The 24562-nt window shown below is 34.2% G+C and overlaps 2 protein-coding genes across 2 annotated transcripts in view; both read left to right on the top strand.

Moving 5' to 3' along the window:
* The window catches only part of LOC142543093 (transcription initiation factor IIA large subunit-like), an 83310-nt gene extending 61006 nt beyond the window's left edge, over nucleotides 1-22304 (top strand). The window contains exon 12 of the transcript XR_012819627.1: nucleotides 22218-22304. The gene's annotated coding sequence lies outside the window, so the exon portion shown is untranslated. The remainder of the gene's footprint in view (nucleotides 1-22217) is intronic.
* On the top strand, nucleotides 14338-22304 carry LOC142543094 (transcription initiation factor IIA large subunit-like). The gene is made up of 11 exons (XM_075650111.1): nucleotides 14338-14586; nucleotides 14829-15008; nucleotides 15100-15321; nucleotides 15562-15613; nucleotides 15760-15818; nucleotides 17849-17965; nucleotides 20282-20377; nucleotides 21408-21471; nucleotides 21555-21715; nucleotides 21818-21901; nucleotides 22026-22304. The coding sequence occupies exons 1-11, from the start codon at nucleotides 14464-14466 to the stop codon at nucleotides 22047-22049; spliced, it is 1182 nt and encodes a 393-aa protein (XP_075506226.1). The 5' UTR covers nucleotides 14338-14463; the 3' UTR covers nucleotides 22050-22304.
* Nucleotides 22305-24562: the final 2258 nt, after the last annotated feature.

Below are 24562 nucleotides of genomic sequence, written 5' to 3'. Positions count from 1 at the left end.
GTTTTGAGATAGAATTTAAGATTTGAGAAATATTTCCAGAAGTTAATTTAGCTAGCAAGTAAGTTCATTTAAGTTAAAAAGAAGTTTAAGGAATTATTTAAGTTAGTTGAGGATTTTAATTTAATTATTTGAGGTGATTAAGAAATGAACTCATTTAAGTTATTAATTAATGGGTTAGCTCACTAAATTAATTAAAGGATTAGTAAGGCTTTCAAGGATTATTAGTTGACTAGATAACAATATTTTCCCTTCATTTTATTGCAATTTTCGGCCCCCATAGTTGCTAGACAATTTAATTGCCAACTCATCAACCTTTTGACCATTTCTTTGCATGTAAGTTGTAGGATAATTCTAGGATTTGTGGGAGCACAATTTAATTAATTAATGGACATATCCTAGACTAGAAAATAAGCAAAATTTCGGCCACCACCTCCTAGAAGCATCCACCAACTCATTTGATATCAATTCAAAATTCAAATTCAAAAGGGGAGTGGACTTGGTCTTGATATGATCCTATTTTTGTGCACCCTTCTCCTCACCTTCATAACCACTCAATCCCTCTCCCTCTCCACCGAAATACCTCACCATTCAGATCCATTTTCAGTGTAAAAATCGTGAGTCTTAGCTAGAGGGAAGGCAAGAAAAAAATCGAGAACTAGAAAGAGCAAGAGAAGCGCTCCACCTCCTCCGTGCCGCGTCGTCGTTGTTTCGTTCGTTTTCTTTCAAAACGAAACCAGGCATGTCTAGATTTCTTTCAAACCTCAATCAAGTCATATTATCATTTATTTTTCAGTACATGATCATGTTTTAGCAAGCAAAAACCGAGATACATGTCAAAATATTTTGGGAACACACATGCAGAATTTCGGCTCTTCATGGCAAGCTTCACGATTTCTTTTGGTTTGTGAGTTTCAGGTATTGGATCGACTCCAGGCTCCCAAGGCGGCTTGTATACATGTAGTAGGATGCATTAGGACCATGTTGGTTCATTCAAACCAGCCCCATGCTTGCTGGAAATTCAGAATGACAGCAAGTCCCTTAGGTGCAGAAAAATGTGGTTCGAAAATTCAGTTTCTTGTCTAGGGGTTGGATCTGATCTTGGCTGCCCCAAGGGCCTATAGCCATGGTTGGATCACTTCCCTAGCATGTCTAAGACGTGACTAAGTCGCCCTTTTGGTGGCTTGGTCCATGGCTCATCGGTTTTAAATAATCAACAAGAACAGCCCCTTTCCCCATTCGGCCCTTCCATTTTTTCAGCATATGGTTCGTTTCTTTTGTGGCTTGGTGTGGATCTTGGTTGGCCTATGGCCCTTAGCCACGGTTCATATCATGCTCCTAGATGTCTAGATCGTGCCATGGTCAATCAAATGGCCACTGGAACGACGCAAGACATCGATCATAGCATAAACACTACACACGCATGCACGTTGCTCTCGGTTGGACCCTTCGGTTAAGATTTGGTGTGATGCGGATTGTGGCTGGCCTAGGGCCCTTAGCCATGGTTCAAATCATTCCTTGGGATGTTGGTAAGGTCTCTGGTCGGTGGTTCACGCCCCAATGGCCGGTAGCCTCGAAAACGACACAAGGAAAAACAAGTGCGCAGCTGCTGTATTTTTGACAGCAAGTATGCTGCTGTTCAGAAGCGTCGTTTGAGTTCTTGGTTGGCTTTTAGCCCATGGCCTTGGACTGGACAGTGCCTCATTGAGTTGGGAAGGTCATGTTTTTGACCGTTTGTCATTTGGATCATTTTTGAGGTCGTACGAGAATTTACGGTGCAATGTGCCAAATTGACTCTCGAAAGAGCGTTTCGTGTTTTGGCCTCCATTCCACCTAGATTTCGACCCTACCATTTTAGGAACATTATTTTATGATTTTTCAGCGTATTTTAATCAGGACTATATGTCGGTTCAGTGTCGGTTCAGGTTGGCTCGGAGTCATGATTAAATGCGAAGTCATTAGGCGTCATAGTCGCATCTTTTGAACGTAAATTGCATAGTTGGTCATGTTTAAGCTATTGCATATTTTTCATGGCACAGTTAGGTTGCAGCGAGCCTGGGAACGATCCAATCCAATCCAGTTGGTAAAATTACAGGAATTTTCATTATGCCAGTTAATTATTTTACGTGCATTAAATAGAAAATAATTATTTTGAGATTTATGCGATATGGCTTGTGGTTCATTCACTATGTGGGAGTGTTATTTTATACGGTCGCCAGTGACCGATCAGTTCAGTATGGTACCACCCGGTCGCCAGTGACCGGCCAGCTCAGATCAGTTTCAGCCTCCCCGGTAGCCAGTTACCGATCAGTTCAGCTTAGTGCAGTGGCCACAGGCGTAAAACATAATCTCAACAGAAAATTTTATCAGTTATTTCAGTACAGGCTCCAAGGAGCAAATATTTTTACAGTGATTTCCAGTTCAGTTATGCACGTATTATAATTGCTCAGTACAGATTATTTTCAGTATGCCTCAGGACAGGATATTTTATCACATGCATATTTTAAATTCAGATTTTTACTCGTTACCTGCGATTTATGCATGCTGAGTCTTTAGGCTCACTAGACTTGATTGTTGTAGGTACTGATGAGGCCAGGGCCGAGGGCGGGGACCAGTGAGCCAGCTTGGGTCGGCAGTAGTGGCACCCGAGGACCTCAGTGCAGCAGTTGTTATGTTTTTCTTCGCAAACAATTTTTATCAGTTGTTGGATATTTTTAAATCGTTGTTAATGGCAAAACTTTGATTTTCTTCCGCTGCAATATTTTGAAATATTGAACTTGATTCACCAGTGATTTTATGAATGAGGCCATTTAAGTTCTTTTAAAAAAAAAAAAGAAATTTTTTAATTTTCCGCAAAATTTCAAGCAAGTAGTTCGAGGGCCTTCACACAAGTTATCTTTCATTTCCAATAATATTGAGCGAAATATGAATTTTATACTCTTTTGTGCCAAATCGGACATTGGTGTGGAATGTAGTTTTCACGATCGGCTTATTGTGGTTTTGTTTAGGCCGAGAGTCTTGAAGTGAAGTGATATTGGATTGTCAAGTTGGTATAGGTATGTTACAGTTCGGTAACATACGACGGTAAAACATAAATTATGTTTAATTGTCATTCTGTGTTTCATTGATCAATTGTATGACTTGTTGGTTGTTGTAAATTGTTAAATGCCTTCGTTGTGATATATGTTTATGTTTATGACATATTATTGGTATTTAACATTGGGCATACAGTTATGACATTCATGTTGAGCCCTATCGTTCTTGTTAGCCATTGTTGATATTCGTTGTTATCTGGCACTGTTGTTTATCTCGGGATCATTGTGTGGCTGATAGGCCTATACACATGATACTATAGATGTGATTGAACAATCCCATGGTTAGTGCAGCCTTTTGAGATGATCGTTGGGATTGTGTCATCTAGTTCGTTCTGTTGTGCCATCCTGTTATATCGTATCAGCTGTATGGAGGCCGAGTCAGGGGTGTTATTCAGCACAGCTTGGCATACCTCGCATACTTGGCAGGGCGGTTTAGCTGCATGACGATGTAGCTCCCCTGTGTTATTTCTCGAGCATTATTCCAGTTGTTATCGTACCGTTTGTTGGCTCCTGTTATCCCAGTTATTCGTTGAGCCTTTCATGCATTGCATATTACATTTTATTATATGATTATGCATGATTTATGTTATTGTTGTTATTGTTGAACTGTTTCATACCAGAATCCTAACCTCAGTTGTTTACTGGGGGGGCTGCTGTGGTTGTTATTGGACACCATGGTAGATCTCCCGAGTCGTTTTGCAGCATCAGGCCGAGATTCCGCCAGTGGAGCTCGGGATTGAGGTTGGATTGCTTGGTTCTGTTCAGTGGAGTCTCCCAGTTAGTTTATATGTATGTCTTGAGTTTGTTTCAGACTTGTATTGTACTTTATTTGCCGGGGAGATGCCCCGTGTATCTGTATTGATATTTGGTTGTTTTGGTTATGTTCTGAGGCGACTCTGTGATATTCTTGATCTGGTGAGTATTTGGTAAGTTTTAAATTCTGTTTAGTCCTGGCCAGTGCGGCTATAGGTTGTTGACTTTGGTTGTTGTTTTAATGATTCTATTTGGAGTATATTTTGATATAAACTGTTGTTTGAGTTTTCGGGATGTCCTACTTACGGGGAGGTCATGCCGAAATTTTTTCTAGGCATGAGGTCCGTTTTAAAGTAATTTAAACCTTTTTTCCGCTGCAACTTTAAGTCAAACCATTATTGTTTGATCATTAATTGTCATTAGAGTAAATGAGCCTCACATTGAAACTTAGAGAGATTGCTTTATTATACGTCAAAGACATGGACTTGTTTTCCAACATGAACATTGGAAATAATTTATCATATTCATATTCCAAACACTAAATTAGAACAATTCAAACGTGAGCTTCAAAATCTATAATGCCTTAATCATGCCTACCAAACAGCCCTTGATCTTCTGACAATCCAACTTGGCTTTTGGAATCTCCTCGCTGCGGGATGTAAGTAAAGAGGTGATATTTCGAGTTGACAATCTGAAGTTAGTGTTACAACTTTGAAAATAAAATGTAAGAGAATTATAACGTGTTTTTTGAAGTGAAAAGGGAGTTATTTTACTCATGTGATAGTAACGAAATCGAGATAGAAAGAAGTAAAAAGTTTTATGGTCTTGCATATTTATGCTGGTTAGATGGATTGACTCGGTCAATATTTAGAGGAAAAAATAATAACTTTAACATAAAAACAATATATTTTCATTGATCGAGTCGTTTAATAGATTTTTCTTCTAAAATTGATTCGTAAGATTGTCTCATTAAAAATTTTGTATTAGTTTAATAAAAAAATAAATTATATGAATGAAGGAAATTATTTTTAATATATTTATGTTATTAAAGTTGGTAGTATATCTTCATGGATTTTATTAGTCTATTCGGTAAAACATTTATAAATTAATCTATGATAAATTAATAGTTTTTTAAAAATAATTTTTTTTTCATGATAAATTAATAAATAATAATTTTTGAGATGATCTTTATATAAATTTATCATTTTATCAATAACATAAATCAATAATTAATATTTTATAATAATAATAATTATCTAAATATACAATTATGACTAAAAAATATTAATCCATTTATCGAGATTTTACTGTAATATGATGTATATATCAACGAGAGTGCACCATAATTAATAATCTTTCACAAGTAATGCCAAAATTATCCAATCAAAAAATAATATTTTTTTTAAATATTCGAGACCATTTAAATTTTTCATGTGTTAAGAATTGTATTTTTATTAAATATATATAGTTTAAAAAATGTTTTTCAAAAATAATTTATCTGAAGATTCTGTATTTTACTATCTCCATATTTTATTTGTTAATAAAAATAACTATTACATTCGCTGTCATGAATAAAATCAAGATACGCATAATTAATATTTCAAATGATCGAAGATATTTATTATTAACAGATTTTATTATCAAAATTAACTACCAACCCATGATTTTACAAGGAAAGTCGCGTGAATAATTTGTTGTCTATATATACAGATATCATCTACACAGAAAACATTCGAAAACTTGATAGTACGTACAGTGCAATGGAGTATCACCATGTTTCCTCTAGATTTTCTCAGCCGCCGGCGATACATATCCGAGTCGTCAACGGAGAGAATAATGGTTTCGTGCTTCCCGTTCCCATCCCGAGCGTGGACTCTATTTGGGTTGTTGGTTTGATCATTGGCGGCCCCTTGTTTGAAAGCCACCCGCACGGGGACCATGCGACCATCAGACAAAGTAGCCGCGGCGCTCCCTTCCAGCCGTCGGGAAGTCTTCCAGGGGGGATTCGCGAAGCCGACACATGGATTCTAAATGTGCACGATCATCATCCTCTACATTCGCCTCCGGAAGCCAGTCCGCTGACTCCGAGAACCAACAATGGCTTGACAGAACACACTGTTTCCAAGTTCTTGGAGTCGAGAAATTCAGAGGCAAGCGGCGGCGACGAAGAAATCTGCGTAGTGTGTCAAGATGGTTTGATCAGCGGTCGGATTGCGACGCTGGATTGCAGGCATAGATATCACGTGGAGTGCATAAAAACTTGGCTTACTCTGAAGAACTTCTGCCCCATCTGCAAAGCGGTGGCTATCAGTAATGTAGATTCTTGAAAGTACTGTTCGACTTTGATTGAATTGTAGTTTTATTTGGTTTTCCAAAATTCATTGTTCATAATAATTACACGCCCTCTTCAGTTACTTTCACCAATTATTGTTAAGTTCTTGTGTTTCCTCTGTAATTCACTCACTTGAATGGAACCGAAATAAAATTTTTTGTAGTATTTTTCTTAAGCGATAAAAACTGAAAGTTGCAAAAGAGTTCAAATTTGTACTAACCTAATTTTGATTTTTTTAAAAAAATACAAAAAATAATATTTTAATTTATACTTAAAATAACAAAATCTTCTTTATATATGCAAACTGAGGAACCCTAAAACAAATTGTGTATGATAATAAAATATAAAAAGGATTCCAAAAGGGGTTTTGCTATATATAGTACACACACACTGACACACACATACACATGATTGAAGCTTCAGAAATTCTTTCAGAAAATCCATGAAGGAACAAATGCTGACACGGGTGCATGCTCTATTGCAAGTTGTGAACAAGGTTCTTGATCCACGAGTAATGAAAATTGGATTTAATTGTCAAACATTTGCTTTTTAGTGCATTTATTTTCATGTTTTACGATTAAGAAAAGGATATATATACAGTGAGATTAAGAAAATTTCTATTCGCTTGTTTGTCGATAAATGAAAGATTTTGTTTGATATGAAATATAAGACAATTGATTACACAATTTTTTTCAGGGTTTGATTTCGTTTCATAAGATTTATATCATTAGGGAACCTATTTCAACTTTTGTTTTGGTGATAGATTCGTTTGATTTTGAAGGAATGATTAAAGTATGAAATTCATCACAATTAATGTTAAATTGAAATATTATTAATTAGATTTATCCAATTAAATGAATTCGTAACTTTACGGTAGTTTATTTAATTATTATTGGTTTTAGATTTGACCATTTCTATTTGCAGATTACAATTTACAATGTTCTTTAAATCATTTTAATATTACATTATATTTGAATTTATAACTCAAAATAATAATATTTAATTAAAACCTCCTAATTTTATATTAATTTGGAAACATTAAAAATTAAATAGAAAATGGAAAATAAATCAGTCCAGTCAGATCGATTTTTTTTCTATGGTCCTTGTCTAACCATAAAAAAATACTTTTGCATTGGTCCACATGTGTTTGTTCAGATTACATTTTATACAAAACATTGAAAATTTATAATAAATATATGATTTTCGAAATAAATATTTTAGATCTAACACTAATATATGATTTTTGAGTATCCAAACACGTATAAAAAATTTTGGTATTAATGACACGTTTTTCAGATGAAAATTGACACAAAACATTAAATATGTAATATTTCAGTATAAACTTTTTCAAATCGACACTAATATATGATATTATAGCACACAAACAAGTGTAGTAAGTATTGAAATTAATAAAATTCTTCCAATTTTATACTCAAAATTTTGTATTTTGTATCATATCTAAAACAAATTGTTCTATAATATTATATATATTTTCAATGTTTTGTATCGAATTTCATCCGAAAAATAATTGTGGGCTCTGAGAGTGCAAAAACATTTTTGTGTGAAACAAGAACTACAAAAAAACATTTCGATATAACGTAACTGAACACATATTTAACTATACTGTCAGAAACAAATAATTGTGGGCTCAGAGAGTTACATACGACAATGACTATTATATGTTGTACGGAATAAAAACATTTTAAAAACAAATTCTTGGTACAATATTTCCAATTTAAGAAAATGGTTGCTAAAAGACATTAATGCATCCACAATTACAAATATAAGCAACATGTTTAGAAAATAAATTGCAAACAAATAAAGTTTACAAAGACACTACAATAACAACAAAATTTTTTCTTAATTGGGGTACTTCGACATCGCAATTAAGTTATCTCTCCACACATCATAGGAAGTAAAATTCTCAATGAAATCATAATCTGTTTGGGGAGGTGGGCTTAGTGTGTCCTTTTCCAAGTCCTCAACAAGGTAGTCTGCCATCCGCGATCAAATGAAATTGTGTAACAAAATGCAAGCTATTATGATTCTATTTTGAGTTTTCAATGGGTTGAAAGGATTTTGAATGATAGCCCATATTTTTGTAAGCAAACCAAAAGCTCTTCCGATCATGTTTCTAGCTTTGTTGTGTCTCCAATTGAAGAGCTCTTTATAACTATGTGGGGGTACTTACGCGATTGCCTCGAGCATCTCTATGGTATAATACTCTTCTATATGGAGTCAAGAATCTTTGGACATTTGTGTGTCTGTTGTCACACAAATATTAACAACCTACGATTAAAATCACATATTTTGTTAAACAATTTATTGTTATAGAAATTTGTAAAACATTAAAATAGTATATTGAAATGACATCATAATATTAAACCAAATATTTTAACCTCTTTGAACTTTGAGTTCATCATCACGAGTTAAGGCATCACAAATAACTCTTGCATCTGCTGTCGATCTTTCCCATCCACACAATGCATAATTCATATCTCGGTTACACACCCCCAACACATTCACTACAATGATTTATTTTCTAGTTCTATACTTTCTTTTTTAAGAAATTTGTACGTGAACGTTTGCATATGAACCGTTCAATGCACCTACACAGCCCAACACAATAAAATTTATGCATATAAAAATGATAGGTCAATGTCAGTGTTACATAGCAGTATGCTTGACAGATCCTTCTTGTATAGTGACATTGCCAAAAAGTAAATTATTCAAAAAATGTAAATATTACCTTGAACCACTTTCATGTCTTGTCGCTGCAAGTGTAAGTGACTGTGGAAGGCTTCACAAGCAATATAGTATGTAACTTGAGGACCGAGCCTAGAAATGAACGCTGATTGTTTGAGCGCTTCGTACATGATCATGATCAATAATTCGATTTTTCTTATGATGTGCTAAGATAGACAAAAATATTTCCACCTTCTCTTCATTCCTAACATATCTAAAATCTCACATCCCCTCGACATGAGTTAGCGAATAACATAAGTAGGCAAATTAATTCATATTCATCCTCAAATTCGCCACACTTTGAACATCTCATGTTTCGACAATCCTATGCAAATGATTTATTTGTGCTTTTATTCTTTTAGTCATGGTGTACGAAGATGATGTTCTATGTACTTGACGTCGTCTTCTTGCGAGTAATCTCATACGATGTCATACTAAAAGATGTACTATAAAAATGGTACGAATCATCATTAGGTGCAATAGCACAAAGAATCTAATGTAACGACGTCTACTGTTCATTTTGTATGCTTACTTCCAAATATAACAAAATTAAGAAAGAACCTATCTATTAAGAGATTTCTTCATGAGAAGCATACAATTTACGGCTAGGTGGAAAAATCAAATTTTTGGAAAATAAAATGAGAAGCATATAATTTACGGGATGTAAGTAAAGAGCTGATATTTTGAGTTGACAATTTGAAGTTACTGTTATTAAGGATTATAATATGTTTTTTGAAGTGAAAATGGAGTTACTTTACTCATATGATAGTAACGAAATCGAGATAGAAAGAAGTAAAAGTTTTTAAGGTCTCGTGCTCTTGAGATGAATTGACTTGGTCCATACCTTGAGGAAAAAATAATAATTTTAACATAAAAACAATATATGCTCGTGAGAAGAGTTGACTCGGTCCATACCTTGAGGAAAAAATAATAATTTTAACATAAAAACAATATATTTTCATGGATCGAGTCGTTTAAGAGATTTATCTCATAAAATTGATCCGTACGACGTCTCATTAAAATTTTTGGAATAAATTTAATAAATAAATTATATGAATGAAGGAAATTATTTTTAATATATTTATGTTATTTAAGTTGGTAGTATATCGGCATGGATTTTATTAGTCTATTCAGTAAAGCATTTATAAATTAATAATTGATAAATTAATAATATTTTTAAAATACTTTTTACATGATAAATTTGTTGGAACTTTTCATGTTCGCAATCTTAATTTTGATGTTAACAAAACTTGTTATTGTGTTTCTAACATATTTACTCAAGTGTGAAGTTGCAAACACAAGAAGCAAGCTGAAACTGAATTTTGCACAAACTGAATTTCTGGCGAGCTTCGGTATTTTGATGGTATCTTTCAACTGGATTATCCAAATGACAATCCGCCAACTGAACTGATTAGAAAACTCAATTTGGAACAAATTGTATTTCACGCAGTTGGGCAAAATCGGATGTTATCATGGTCTAACTGATCGCTCAATTACCAAATTGATCACACGAAAACAGCAATCAGTTGAGTTTGAGCAGCTGCGGTATTTTGGTCATACCTCTCAGCTCGGTTATCGAAATGAAGCGATTCAGTATGCGTTGGAAAGATAAGACGATGATCTACAATTCATCTTCAGAAGTCAAAGTCTGAATTAAAGCTTAAGATGCTGATAAATGACGATGAAGTTACTGGTTCTGCACAAACTGAAAATAGCTAGGCTGATTTCAGCACACTAGCTGAAACTGAGCCAACTGAACCAACTGCTGACCAGCTGACCAACCAACTGAACTGAACCAGCTGCTGACCAACTGAAACTGAACCAGACCAGCTGAAGACCAGACCAGCTGAACTGAACCAGTTGAAACTGAACCAGACCAGCTGAAGACCAGTTGAACCAGTCCAACTGAACCAGACCAACTGAACCAGTTGAACTGATTGACCAGTTGAGTTGACCAGAGTTGACCAGTCGAGAAAATGTCCAGCAAGACGAATTTGACCGTTGCAATGCCAGAAATAGCACAGAAACTTTCCAACGGTCATATTCCTGTGTTTAACGTATATATCAGTGTTGGAGCCTATAAATACAACATATTGAAGATCAAACAACAGCTTTTGAAGTGGATTCAAAGCATGGGCAGTTAGCATGAAGATATCAGCTAGTTGAGAGCACAAGCCCTTGTGTGAGGATACATTTGAGATATACACTGTAAATGATAAATTCCTCACACACAATCACTCACACATATACAAGAGAGTTGAACTTCAAAGATTAGTTGAGTGAGTCTTGCACAAAGACAATAAACTTGTGTATGTAGTCTTTGCATATGAGACATTAAACAATATGTTGATTGTGAGGTGCTGCCTACAATCTTGAGTGCTAGGAGTTCTAGTTGGGTGCTGCCCTTCCGGAATGGGTTTGTACAAGTAGTTGTATAAATCAAAGTCTTCTAGTGGATCCTTCCCAAGGGGAAGAAGGGGTGACGTAGGAGTGTTTGAAATCTCCGAACATCCATAAACAAATTCGTGTCTATTTGTTTATTGCATTTGCTTATCATTTTCACTGTTTTTAAAGATGCATTGTTGAAGCATTTTATGTGTTCTTCAAATATCAAAATATTGTATACCAAGTGTTTGATAAAATGCTTCAACTGAATATTTTTTACTCATTCAACTTGCATATATTTTAAATGGTTTACAAAATATTTATTCGGTTTCTACGAAGGATTATTTCGAGTATTTTCCGCTTGGTTTGAACACCAAACTTGATTTAATTCATCGGTGTTCAATATTTCAAGAACCGAGCTATTTTAGCTCAACGATTACCTCCTAATCGATCCTAACAAAATTAATAAATAATAATTTTTGAGATGATCTTTATATAAATTTATCATTTTATCAATAACATAAATTAATAGTTATCTAAACATATTAATCCATTTATCGAGATTTTACTGTAAAATGATGTATATATCAACGAGAGAGTACCATAATTAATAATCTTTCACAGGTACTGCCAAAATTATCTCAATCGAAAAATATTCTTTTTTAATATTCGAGAGCATTTAAATTTTTCATGTGTTAAGAATAGTATTTTTATTAAATATATATAGTTTAAAAAATGTTTTTCAAAAATAATTTATCGGAAGATTCTGTATTTTACTATCTTGATCTTTTATTTGTTAATATTTCAAATGACCGTTAAGATATTTATTAACCCAAGATTTTATTACCAAAAATAACTAAGAACCCATGATTTTACAAGGAAAGTCGCGTGTATTTGTTGTCTATATATACAAATATCATTTTCGCAGAAAACATTCGAAAAAGTGCAATGGAGTATCACCATGTTTTCTCTAGATTTTCTCAGCCGCCGGCGATGCATGTCCGAGTCGCCAACGGAGGGGATTATGGTTTCTTGCTTCCCATTCCCATCGCGAGCGTGGACTCTATTTGGGTTGTTCCTGTGATCATTCGCGACCCCTTCTCTTACAGCCACACGCACGGGGGCCATGCGATCATCAGACAAACTAGCCGCGGCGCTCCCTTCCAGCCGTCGGGAAGTCTTCAAGGGGGGGTTCACGAAGACGACATATGGATTATAAATGCGCGCGATCATCATCCTCTACATTCGCCTCCGGAAGCCAGTCCGCAGGCTCCGTGCACCAGCAATGGCTTGACAGATCAACACACTGTTTCCAAGTTCTTGGAGACGAGGAATTCAGAGGCGAGCGGCGGCGACGAAGAAATCTGCGTCGTGTGTCAAGATGATTTGATTAACGATCGGATTGCGACGCTGGATTGCAGGCATAGATATCACGTGGAGTGCATAAAAACTTGGCTTACTCTGAAGAACTTCTGCCCCATCTGCAAAGCGGTGGCTATCAGTACTGTAGATTCTTGAAAGTACTGTTCGACTTTGATTGAATTGTAGTTTTATTTGGTTTTCCAAAAAATTCATTGTTCATGATAATCACACGCCTTCCTAAGTTTCTTGCACCAATTATTGTTATTTTCTTGTTTTCCTCTGTAGTTCACTCTATTGAATGGAACCGAAATACAATCTTTGGTAGAATTTTTATAAAAATATTAGCGATAAAAAATGAAAGTTGCGACAAAGTTCAAATTTCAAGTCATGCTTGTTTATCGATTAATTAAAGAAGTTAATCAAATTACGTGATTTTGTTTAATGTAGATGATTTGATTACACAATTTTTTTAGGATTTGATTTCGTTTCATAAGATTTATATCATTAGAACACCTAATTCAACTTTTGTTTTGGTGATAGATTCATTTGATTTTGAAGGAATGCTTAAAGTATCATCACTAAATGTTGAATTGGAAAATTCTTAATTAGATTTATCCAATTAAATGAATTTGTAACTTTACGGATACTTTATTTAATAATTATTATTTTTGTATTTGACCATTTCTTTTTGCAGATTACAATTTACAATGTTCTTTAAATCATTTTAATATTACATTATATTTGAAGTTATAAGTCAAAGTATTAATATTTAATTCAAGCCCCCTAATTTTATATTAGTTTTGAAACATTAAAAATTAAATAGAAAATGGAAAATAAATAAGTCCAGTTTTCTGCTATCCTTGACTAACCATAACAAAATACTTTTGCATTGGTCTACATGTGTTTTTTAGATGAAATTTAATACAAAATATTGAAAATTTGGAATAAATATATGATTTTTCAGAACTAAAATTTTTATAATAATGACACGAAATTTATAAAAGAAAAATTCGCTACAAAACCTTGAAAATCTGATATTAACATATGATATTTGAATACTAAATGTTTAAAATCTAGCACTAATATATGATTTGAATATCCAAACACGTATAACAAATTTTAGTAATATGACACGTTTTCGGATGAAACTTGACACAAAATATTAAATATGCGATACTATTAAATGATATTTCAGTATAAAATTTTTCAGATTTGGTATTAATATGATATTTGAGCGCACGAACAGATACAATAAGTATTGATATTTTATATAGTTATTCTAATTTTATACTCAAAATTTTATATTTTGTATCATATATGAAACAATTTATTCTGTAATATCATTTATATGGTCAATTTTTTGTACCAATTTCATCTGAAAAAATAATTATGGGATCAAAGAGTGCATAAACATTTTTGTGTAAATCAGAGACGTATAAAAAATTTCGATATGATAAAAACTGAACACATATTTAACTATGTGTTGGAAATTTAAAAAACAAGTCTCCTAAAATTAAATGTCCATTATTTAATTTCATATAAAATTATTAAATATAAATTGAAATAAAAAAAGTACCAGAGCTATCAGATTACGCCACGTGGACCAACTCTGGAAAATGGATGCAAACCTATTTATATTCCACGCTTTATTCCCATCTGTGTTCCGCATCTTCTCTCTCATCCTCTCTCTGTTCCGCGAAATTGTCGTCTGCAAACCCTAAACCCTCGTTGGTCTGTTCAATCTGCTCGTCTGTTGATCTTTTTTTTCTTGATATCTAGGAAAGAATCTGGGAAATGGCGAGTTCATCCACCAGCAACGTGTACGTTCACGTCATTGAAGACGTTATCAACAAAGTACGCGATGAATTCATCAACAACGGAGGCCCTGGCGAGGCTGTCCTGGCTGAGCTTCAAGGCGTGAGTAGCTATCTTTATTGTTAGAATTGATTTTATATCGTGTTTGAATCATCCATTGGAAATGTGTTTTGTGGCGGTTCTGCTTGGTAAACAATTGAATCTTTGCGGTAAATTTCTGGCGGATGAACTTTTTGTGTTTAGTTTTAGGGTGTATTTTTAAACATAGTTTTAGGGTGTTTTGAGATTATTGGATCTGTGGCTGGAATATGTGGGTTGGTGAATTGGTGCTGGATTTTTGACAGTTATGGGAGCTGAAAATGATGCAATCTGGGGCAATATTGGGTCCCATTGACCGTTCAGCAGGGCAAAAGACAGCAACAGGGGGTCTTCTTATCACTCCTAACCCTGTGCATGACCTCAACGTGCCTTACGATGGCACTGAGGAGTATGAAACTCCGACTGCTGATTTACTCTTTCCACCGGTCAGACTTCTATATGTATTCGGAAGTCTGTTACTTTTTTAGATTGTTTTAACAGCAAGCATTGAAAGCTTTCATTTTTGGGGTTTTGTAGACTCCACTGCAAACTCCTATGGCGCAGACACCGTTGCCTGGAATGGTGCAGACACCTTTGCATGGAGTAGCCCGGACTCCGATTCCAGGACCTGATGGTGGTTCGTTGTTCGATGATTCTGTTGGTGGCAACCCGATCACCCCAAATGAGTTTTCATCTGCTAATAACAATGGCGGGGTGTCTGACATAAAAAATGGAGTCGGAAGACCTAATCCATATTTGGTAACATCATTTTCTGAGAAATCTTTTCTGTTTCGTGTGCACCGTTTTTCTTTGTGCATTTTGAAGTTTTTTTTCCCTGGAGTATATAGGTCACTTGTCTTTCCAATTTCATGGATAGATTTAGAAAAATGTGGTGAAAATTATGTAATGGAAGCTCACTTTCGTTCATAAGGAGGTTATATCTTCTCCATGTCTTAGCATAGTTATTAAAACTAATATCTTTTTTTTTTATCCCTGCAGCAACCTCCTTCTTCTTGGTTGAATCAGAGGCCTCCTCTTGATGTGAATGTTGGTGAGTAAAGCTTTTGAAGCTACCATTAAGTAATAATGACCAGATGACGATGTAAATGGTTCGACAGTCTAATCAATAATGTAATTATTGAAAATAAGTGAGTAACGTTCCAACTTCATGCATGAGTTCTGGCCTTTGCCTTGTAGCTTATGTGGAAGGTCGTGAAGAAGTTGAAAGGGGAGCTTCTCGTCAGCCAGCAACACAGGTGACTGTCGATTGTGGTTCTGGTCTCTTAACTGTTGTCTGTAGAATGTTATTATTGGAGACTTGGTCATGTTGATTGTTTCATAGCTTTGAGTGTATTTTTCTACTTGAAATGTGGTCTACATTTAATCGATAAAATTTGGTTCTACAAAACTGAGAGGTCATAATTTTGATTGCACTTTTCTCGAACAAAATTATGTATCTTAATTTTTGTCCACATGTGTTTGTTAGGTGGTGATGGTTTGGAATAGATAGATCAATAAATAATCCTTTGGTTTTTTTGTGCAGTCATTTTCTTAGAACTTTTTTTAAATTGAGTTTTTCATAGAACTTAAAACTCTCATTTAACCAAGGCAACCTTGCTCTCAAAAAAATGAATTGTAAAATTTTTTATGTGAAGGATCATTGAGATCCTTTTTTTCTCTAGCTAATCTTTTTTAAGTAATTTATTTTAATTGTAGAATCGCTGCATATGTTAACTCAAAATAGGATTTCTTGTCTTTCGTTTCTCCTTTAAAATTAAGAAAAGTTAATCAGCAAGAGTGCTTGACTAAATTTATCTTCAAAATTTGGAGAATTTTCGAGGATGGAAATATTGCTTTTCTGTTTTCTTTGCTGTGGACACCATTGGGGATGATCATACCACAACTAAAATGTGTGCTCGATATAGGAAATAACAACTATACCATAATTATTTAGGGTGCAGGGTGCACGCTTGTGCACCTTTTATCGAACTAAAGCGCATTTGAAATAATTCCATGCTGGATCTTTTTGAAGGGCTGGTGATTCAGAATTCGACATTTTCAACGACAAATTTAGGCTTTGGAGGAGATAAGGATTAAGGAAAATGGAAGTGGGGTGATAGGAATTGAAAAAACTGGAGGAAGTAAATGCAATTGAAAAAAAAAAGAAAATAAGGGCTACCTTCTACCTGATTCGAGTCGCTAGAAATTGAGAAACTTAAAACTGTTGTTTTGGGCTTAGTCTGCTGCACGCCGATAGTTAGAATTGAAAATTTGAGGAAGTTCAAAAGTCTGCTGCAGGCCGTTACACGCATGCAGGGTTACAGACCAGCATTTCCAGATTTCCAGTTCTTTTTGAACCATCTTCTCTTGAAAAGCGTTGACTGCCCGTTACTTTATTCAGAGTCTTCTCAGGAAAAAATCTGGACGTTCTTCCGTTATTATATTAACATATTATCTGTACTTATTAAGCTTTGAATGCCAAAAGATGACGCCATCTTCTCTTTTGGTTTCCTTCCGTTAGACTGAGAACAATGCTGCTATTTCACTCTATGTTGAATCTCCAATCTAAAAGTTAGAGACTTGTACAATTTACCTTGTAAACTGGCATGGATTTGCTGAATCTTCAATCTAAAAGTTAGAGACTTGTACAGCTTGCCATGTAAACTGGCATGGATAATTAGATATTGAACTCTGCACTGATTCTTTTCTTTTAATTGTTACCGATCAACAAATTATGAATTACTTTGGTGGTATAAAGTCTTTTTGGCCCTCAAGAAGGTTGTCTGTCGCGGTAAGGAAAGGATTATGACGTAATCAAAATTCTAAGATGACATGTTTTGAATAAACCCAGTTAGAAAACAAATTCAACTGGGGGAAGATCTACAGGTGGGGGAAGATCTACCCCTGCCCATGAACATCATGTCAAATTAAAGGGAATGAAGATGCAAGTCCTCCATTTCTGCATATCTCAAGGAACTTCTTTGTTGTTGTTAGAAATTCAGTAGATTTAAGATTGTTGAAAATTTGTCGGATGTTGTGATGTTGCTGTATGTTGACTTGATTTCTATCCTGAAAACTTGGAGGCTTTTTCTTTTTTCTTTTCTTTTTTTGTTTCCCACTTTTCCCCTCGTATTTCTCTCATTTGACTTTTTCCTTCATCTTAATTGAATGCTGAAGAAGTCATGTATAGTATCAATTTCTCCTGTATGATTTTATTGTCTATTTTTCTTGTGTGTTTACTGAATTTTGCTAACTATCAGAGATAATCCTGGAGAAATAAATGCAGGATTTCCTTGTATCTTCTGGAAAACGGAAGCGAGGGGACTTCCCTGCTCAATATCATGCAGGTGGATACATCCCACAGCAAGATGGAGCTGCTGACCTTCTATCAGATGCGCAAAAGGTATGTCCTTTTGTTATCACATTATCCATATAAATTACCTTTGACCATCAAAGTTCTTAAAGAAAAGGCTATTGCCGTGCTATATGTAACAATTCCAAGTTCCCTCATGAACTCGCGGTGCTTCGTAAGATCTTCCGTTCTGCAATCTTAGTGGCACATCATTAATGCACATAAGGTGGTCTTCATTCAGTAATATGAAAAAAGGGAAATTTCTGCCTTACAATTTATTTAACCAAATAGCGGGGTTCAGTCGGCTGCCAAAATATTTCAGCAAACTTGGTTTGGTACTTTTGTTTAACTGATATTCTTAGATAAATACGTGAATGAATTAAATGATTGAATTAGTTACCTTGTTTTATTTATTTAATTATTATTATTATATAAAATCATTGAATTAATTAATTACCACTATAAAATTATTTTGTTAGTTATGTGCATTATTATTTTTTTCACTGAATCATAAAAATAATTATGATACTGTTAAAAAATGTTTTGGTATTAGAACATTGTTCCAGTTTGTTTGATGGAAACCGAATTTTGGACCAATTTTTTGGTTTGTGTCAAGCAGTTCCATGTTGTGAATCCCTCTTTTTTTTATACCAAATCTCTCTCTTCCCGTCAATATTTAGTTTGCTTACTCTATCCTCAATATTTAGTTTGTTTTCTAGTAACCATTAGTCCGTGTTTAGCTTGAAAGGTTATCGTAGAACGTTAACCCTATAAATTAATTCTCAAAGGCTGTGCTTGTTTTAGTTTACAGAAAAAAATTTCCTTTGGGTGAAGTGAAACAAAAGAATATCCAACTTGATTTCCGAAGTTTCATTTTCATCCTATTTCTAATTCTCCCATACAATTATTTTTTAAATTCAACCTTCATCTATCTGAATAACATTTCTAGTAATATGTTACTAACTCCGTCGAAAATATATATAGGTTTGTTTGTTTTTTCACAAATATTAAGAATATCATTGAAAAAAACCAATTTAACAACAAATTTCACATTTAATCCTTATTTAATGAGTGTTTTAGTTGTAGTATAAAAAATTGTTGGAACTAGGCAACTAGCTAATGTGTTAAATAGGAGTATATAAGTAAATGGATAGATTAAGTACTACTAAATATAGATATTTGACTATATATTTGGAACAAGTAAAAGAGGAAACAGAACCTATATATTTGGAACGTAGGGAGTATATCCCAACAAAATATAATATATTGTCAAATTTTAAAATACCAAATGTATAATTAAAAACTAAATTATCCAATATATTCTTACGTTACATTACTTCTTAATTACATTGCGTTAAATGTACAGAAAAGATATTTCATTCATAAAACCAACACCGAGTATGCATAAATTTCCACTACACATTTGTGAAAAAATGTGACAAAACCATTCGTCTCCAAACAATTTATGCACAGGTGTGACTTGATAAGTTGTGATAAATGTAGACTTGTAAAATTAGCTTCTATTATTGCATCTCGTTTCAGTATTCCTATCAATTGACTTTCAGCTCTTCAATAGCAGTAAAGTGTGATCCTTGAAATTAAGGGACCTCGTCTTTGAGATGGTGACTCGTTGTGGTTATTTCTCGTTAGGTTACTTCATCTTCCCATTCTGGAGAACTAAATGTACCTTTGGATTGATTAGGTGAAATTTTATCTGTTGCGTTTGTGTGTCCTTGATCTTCAGATAATACTTTTGTTGTTATCTGATAGTGTGATATATTTCTCTGAACAAAGACAGTAAGATTAGAGAGTAGGAAACTATAGACGAGATTCAAAAATTGGGGGCAAAGCAAGATGCGAAAGATCGAATATCAGTCATTTGTTATTAACTTCATTTTATCCTTTGGTTTTTTGTTTGTGTGACAGGGATAATATCTCTATCCTTTAATGGATCTATGGTAAAACAGGATGAATAGGGGCTTGGCCTTAGAGGCTCACGTATTCCCCGAGAACTACATTCCCTATTTTTTATTGCATTGGTAGTGCTATTTATTGAAATTGTCAGCTGAACTCTCCTTGTGAGGAAAACTGTTAAATTTACTGATTCAGTGGCATTTCAATCGGCTTTTGTGTTTATTGGCATTGAAAATTGACTGTACTAGCCTCTTTAACGAGCAGTTATCTACTACAGTTCATAGGCCATCCTATAAATAAAGTAGGAAACATACTGAAAACAATGGATTATGATCAAGAAAAAAGAAGTAAAAATCTGATTGGACGTTCATCCCTACAAATTAGGGGTTTTATTGACTGAAATTGGGTGTTGGATTTGGTTTCCAGAAATTAAATATCATGGTCATTTGGCAGGTGGTTCAAGGCAGTGTTCAACAAACGCTATCTATTATTCCGCAGTTGGATGGCCCCATACCTGATCCATATGATGATGTACTTTCTACGCCTAATGTAAGTTTAATATCAGCAGCAGCAATTGGACCACCAATTTTAAGTTGCAAAATAACGTGTGCTTTCAGACTGAATTAATTTTACGTCGCCATTTTTAAGGTGATTATATTCAATCATTATTGTGGCTAATGAAGTAAAATATCTTGAATCCTTATTTCTGTTACCTCTCTTACATTTTAGACAGGTTCAGGGAACTTCGATATTTAGCCTGATGGTGCAAACAATTATTTACAATTAAGCTAAACCATCTGTGTTGAACCATTAGCTTGAGCTGATTTGCATTCTTTTTCCCCGTAAATCATGCACGGAAGCAATTTGGCGACAAGCATATTGTGATGTGCCACAGATGTACCAGCCAGCTGTCCCTTGGCGTTTGCCGAGTCCTAAATTTTTTTAATTATTTAATTCTTTGCTTATCTTCGAAAAAGTAAGATCAATTTGAACTTTACTTTAGTGACCTTAGAAATAAGTATCAGTCAGATATAGTTTGTTTGAAGTTTTAACTTGGTTGATTTGATGATTTAGTTTGCGTCACGGTTACCCCTGCTGTATACTGTTCCACATTGCCTTGATTTTGGTATTTTCAGAAATCTATGTCCTGTTGTTTTCAGAAATCTTTAATTAAGGTCCATTCTTGTGGAGCTATTAAACCTGTGTCATTATCTCCTCGGTGTTGCAGATTGAATGCGTTGTATCATGGGAAGTGAATGTTTTTTGACTGATTAGATATTAGAATCATGGTGGTTTTTGTTTCACTCGATTGTGATACTTTTTATCATCACTGTGTAAATTAAATTGAAGCTTTTTCCCTTGTTTGAATAGGCAATTATCATCTTTTAATTAACACTTTGTACCAGTTTTTAAAAGCACGAGTTTATATATTTTTTGTATTGCAGATATCGTTACTTCAAATTCGTTGCAGAAAATATGTTCCTTTTTGTCTTGAAAAACTCTAAAATTTATCGCGTGTATTGTTCGGTGGCAGTCACTTTAAACTGTCGTAACTTATTTGCTTCATTCTGACTTGAAGATATATAATTATCAAGGAGTTGTCAATGAAGACTACAATATAGTGAACACGCCTGCACCAAACGGTACACTATTATAGTTTAGCAGCTTGGCCCAAATTAAAGTATTTGTGCTTCAATTTCGATTTTCCAACTATCTGCATTTTTAGATATGCTAGCTGCAACTCCTGCTCCTGTTCAGAATGATACTGTCAATGGTGATGATGATGAAGATGAACCATTGAATGAAGATGACGATGATGAGTTGGATGATGTTGACGAAGGGGAAGACCTGAATACGATGCATTTGGTTCTGGCTCAATTTGACAAGGTACCAATCTGAATAGTACTTTTCCTGTAAAGATTCAGATCTAATTCATTGAGCTATCTTATCTTTAGAATCATTCTAAAATCAATAATGGTTCCTATGTAGGTGACCAGAACCAAGAGCAGGTGGAAATGCATGTTGAAGGATGGTATCATGCACATAAATAACAAAGACATTTTGTTCAACAAGGTGTTTTTTTTTTGTTTTCTTACTCTCTCATTCCATTTCAACTGTCATTGATAATCTGTATCTTAGATTCTCTCGTCTTGGAATGGAGGATAATATTTTTAGGTGCTTTGTGTTACTTATTCAGGCAACAGGAGAATTCGACTTCTGATTTCGATGGTGTAAGCTCAAGTTGCTTAATGGCCTGGCTGCTTAGAAGAAAATTTGAGTCATTTATGATCTTCAATCGTCTTTTTTCTCTCATGGATGAAACCTTGATGGTATTTAAACGAGTTTCTTCGTGTACATATAAGGAGTGGTTTTGGCTCCAGTGTATGAGTTTAAAGTGTAAAAACCTTGATCTGGTGCAACACTTCATATACCGTATACCTATTCTACATTTTGTCAATTATTTTGATTTAACATATCTTTCTCCATTCGAATCTTTTCCTTTTGATGTGGCACTATGGTTTATTGATTGTTTGACTTTATGCTTTTCTTTAAAGATTTTATTACAACTTCTGCAAGAAATTTCAGTCCATAAACACAAATGATGAAACCAAGAATTTCAACCCCTCGTTGTTCTGATAGCAAACTAACAGATGCATGTACAGCGTAATCAATCCGAGATCTCAGATTCCGGAAAGGTGATTTGCTACTCAAAGGAGATAAATGCAAGGGGAGAGTGGAAGATAAGATCAACGATGGGAAATCCTAGCAATTTGACCAGTCCAAATGAACTGCTAATAAACGAGAGTCAGAACTGAATCGATAATAAGCACGGCATAATTACCAGAAAATGATCTGTGATGCCAGTCATCTGTACCCATTTAAAAAAGACATTATTTATAGGTTGATAGGATGGATAATTGTCGATTCCAGCTAGCAAGATGGCTGAAAATGAGCTCGGGCAGTATGTACAACCAAATCAAATGTACAGAAGGTTTAAACTACTTTTGCCAGTTTAAGTATGGTTATAGTTTCGGTGGCATTTAGGACTGTATTTTTAGATTTAAAAAAATTGTGAAACTTAGTTTCTGCTCAGTGTTCGATCAGAAAATTTTGGTTCTGTGAATATATTATAATGTTTCGAGAGCTGTGCTTATAAAATATATATACACACGAACTTGATATGTTGTCAACTAACTGGACATCTCATGGACGTCCAAGATGTTGAAGAAACATCTCGTGAAAGGTCACATCGGTCGTTCCATCACACGCTGATGCATTAAATGTTTCTTAAGATGTTCGCGAGAACATCCTCGAAGTATTTAATGCCCGATATGACATGCCACAAGATGTTCTTGCAAATATCTTGGGTGCCCATGAGGCGACCACCGTATGCAACCGATCAAAATTATATATATTTATATATATTTATTTAGCAATAGGGCGAGTAAGATGATTACGAAAGTACTTGAAGTCAATTTTGGAATTTGTCAGCTTGAGTTGTTACTGTGCTTTTTATTGGAAAAAGCTCGGCTTACACAGCCAAACAATCTTCTACCAACAAGACGTGAAAACGGGATAGTACTAGAGATGCAAACAAATTAAGTCGAGCTGAACAATATCTGGCTTGAGCTCGATTCGTTTAGAATATATATATGCTCGAGCTTGATTTGAGCTTTCATCATGATGTTCGAGCTCAATTCGTTTTGAAATTATTAAGCTTGCGAATAGCTCGAGTCCGACTCGTTAATAGCTCGTTTAACGAGTTTATCTCAAGCTCGGATAGTTAAGTTGACTTACTTTTTAGCTCGTTAAGCGGGCTCATTTCGCGCTCATCAAAACATACAATTAAGCTCGAGTTTGAGTTCGATTCGAGCTCGTAAAGATAGAATCGAGCTCGAGCATATCTACAAATTAATTCTAAACTAAGTCAGAAAAAGTTCATTTCGATAATTTCATTTCATTAAAAGTCTAAAATATCATTCATCATATTTAGTTTTAATTCTACAGATATTTCAAATTGAATTATTATTTAATTTCATTAGAAAATTTATTGATCAGGTCATCAATCATTAGACAGAAAAATATTACTATATTATTATACAATTCATTTCTTATCTTCATTCATTCTAATAATCACATAGTAAATTTCATCTTATTAAAAAAATTAATTTATAATTCTATGTTTTAATAATAATAAGTTCGATATCGTTAAATTAAATATTAATTAATGTCGAATGACGGATCAATTTAGTATATAAAATTTTTAATTAACTGTCATAATGTATCATCCTAAAATTTAGATTTTATTTTTTGTTATCAAAAAAATTAATTATACTTTGTTAAAGCATGGCGGGAAGTTAGAAGATTTCATTAAACTGGAAAAAAATGAATTAAACTGAGCTTGCACCAGAGTTCTGTTGGGAAATTACATCGAAGCGATGTCGACCACGATGATAAAAATATAATACCCAAAAAATGCGGAATAAAATAATCAACAAGAACACAAAGATTTACGTGGTTCACCTAATATAGGCTACGTCCACGGAGCACTGCAACTTTTATAACTAGAAGAAATATTACAACAAGTGTATACACCAATACACTCAATATTTCTCACTCCCAAACCCCGAGTATACCGAGAAAATAATTTCTCTAACTCACACAAGAGAATTCCCGCACTCAAGAAAAAATATTTTTTTTTTTTCTATGTACTCTCTTTTTATCAAAGCTGAA

This window comes from Primulina tabacum, chromosome 4, assembly GCF_025594145.1.
Source record: "Primulina tabacum isolate GXHZ01 chromosome 4, ASM2559414v2, whole genome shotgun sequence".
Taxonomy (NCBI): Eukaryota; Viridiplantae; Streptophyta; class Magnoliopsida; order Lamiales; family Gesneriaceae; genus Primulina; species Primulina tabacum.
Note: the sequence above shows the minus strand (reverse complement) of the source record. Positions and strands in the feature narration are given on the sequence as shown.

Coding starts and splice junctions, on each gene's coding strand:
- LOC142543094 (XM_075650111.1), top strand. CDS start 14,464: ATGGCGAGTTCATCCACCAGCAACGTGTACGTTCACGTCATTGAAGAC. Junction 14,587..14,828: donor TCCTGGCTGAGCTTCAAGGC/GTGAGTAGCTAT, acceptor GATTTTTGACAG/TTATGGGAGCTGAAAATGAT. Junction 21,472..21,554: donor GAACACGCCTGCACCAAACG/GTACACTATTAT, acceptor CTGCATTTTTAG/ATATGCTAGCTGCAACTCCT.